At 38.0% G+C, this 1,443-nt stretch overlaps 1 protein-coding gene across 1 annotated transcript; it reads right to left on the reverse strand.

Moving 5' to 3' along the window:
- Nucleotides 1-288: 288 nt before the first annotated feature.
- LOC129665679 (olfactory receptor 6C1) lies at nt 289-1,242 on the reverse strand. The gene has a single exon (XM_055592486.1). The coding sequence runs from the start codon at nt 1,240-1,242 to the stop codon at nt 289-291; it is 954 nt and encodes a 317-aa protein (XP_055448461.1).
- Nucleotides 1,243-1,443: the final 201 nt, after the last annotated feature.

Raw genomic sequence — 1,443 nt, forward strand, 5'->3', positions numbered from 1 at the left:
GTGTAGAAAATACTATATATATGTTTATAAATATCTTTCCTATTTCTTGGACAATATTTTTCTGAACATGACTGGTACTGCATTGATAGCTATAAATTAATAAAGCTTAAAATTACTACAATCCTGTATTAGAAAAATAGTGTTAGATATTATTAGGAAAGCAATTTTAATTGGAGGAGTGAAAAGTATAGTTTAATAAACTGTTAGGAAAAAAAACAAATGAATATATTCATTTAAGTAGGCCATTGAAATCTATTTTATTATTTGAATTGGTCTTCAGTGTGCCCCTCATTCACAGGCCACATTTTTACTTGTGAAAGATACCACCTTCCTTGCCATGTCCATAAAGGCTTGCTTGACCTGCTGGTTCCTCAGACTATAAATGAAGGGGTTTAGCATGGGGGCTACTGAGGTATTTAACACAGCAACTCCCTTGGTCAATGATGCTCTATCTGCTGCTGAGGGTTTAATGTACATAAAAATGCAGCTGCCATAAGAGATGGAGATGACAATCATGTGGGAAGAACACGTGGAAAAGGCCTTTGTCCTCTGATTAGCAGAAGGAATCTTCACAATTGTTCTGACGATATATGTGTAGGACAGAAATATTAACACTAAAGTGAACATTAGGGTAAAGACAGCACAGAAAAACCCCATTTTCTCCAGGAACTTTGTATCTGAACAGGAAAGTTGAAGCAGGGGAAAGTAATCACAGGTATAGTGGTCAATGATGTTGGACCCACAGTAATCAAGCTTTAGGAGCAACATGAGTGCAGGGAAGATGATCAGGAAAGAAACCAGCCAGGAGGCAAAGACAAGCATTGTGCAGACCTTCTGACTCATGATGGTCAGGTAATGCAGGGGCTTGCAGATGGCAATGTAGCGATCATAGGACATGGCAGCTAGAAGGTAAAACTCAGTGACTCCCAAAAGGATGAAAAAGAATAACTGAGCTATACAGTTGTTGAAGGAAATGGTTTTATCTCCTGAGATTATGGTGCCCAAGAACTTGGGTATAGTGACAGTTGTGAAGGATATTTCTAAAACAGAGAAATTCCTGAGGAAGAAATACATGGGAGTCTGGAGGTGAGAATCCAGCAAGGTGAGAGTGATGATAGTCAGATTCCCTGTGATGCTGAGAGGGTAGGTAACGAAGAGAAAGATGAAGATCACAACCTGGAGCTGAGGGTCATCTGACAGTCCCAGAAGAATAAATGCTGTGGTTTCTGTATGGTTTCTCATTATGCAGTTACTTTTTTTTTTACCTTCTGCCAAATCTAAATGCAAGACCAAAAGAATCAAGTAGAACTGAGAATTATTGAAAGTCAAAACCAGGAGCTGTCATTTTTTGTAGTATGATGTTTCCACCTCTAAGAGAAATTTAAAGCCATTCACTATTAATTCTTTAATTACCTTTCTTTGTAGAAAGAGCAACTCCACATT

Source organism: Psammomys obesus, unplaced genomic scaffold, assembly GCF_907164565.1.
Source record: "Psammomys obesus unplaced genomic scaffold, mPsaObe1.curated_primary_1811, whole genome shotgun sequence".
Classification (NCBI taxonomy): Eukaryota; Metazoa; Chordata; class Mammalia; order Rodentia; family Muridae; genus Psammomys; species Psammomys obesus.

Excerpts from the sequence above, each read along its gene's own strand:
- LOC129665679 (XM_055592486.1), bottom strand. The coding sequence starts at position 1,242 with ATGAGAAACCATACAGAAACCACAGCATTTATTCTTCTGGGACTGTCA.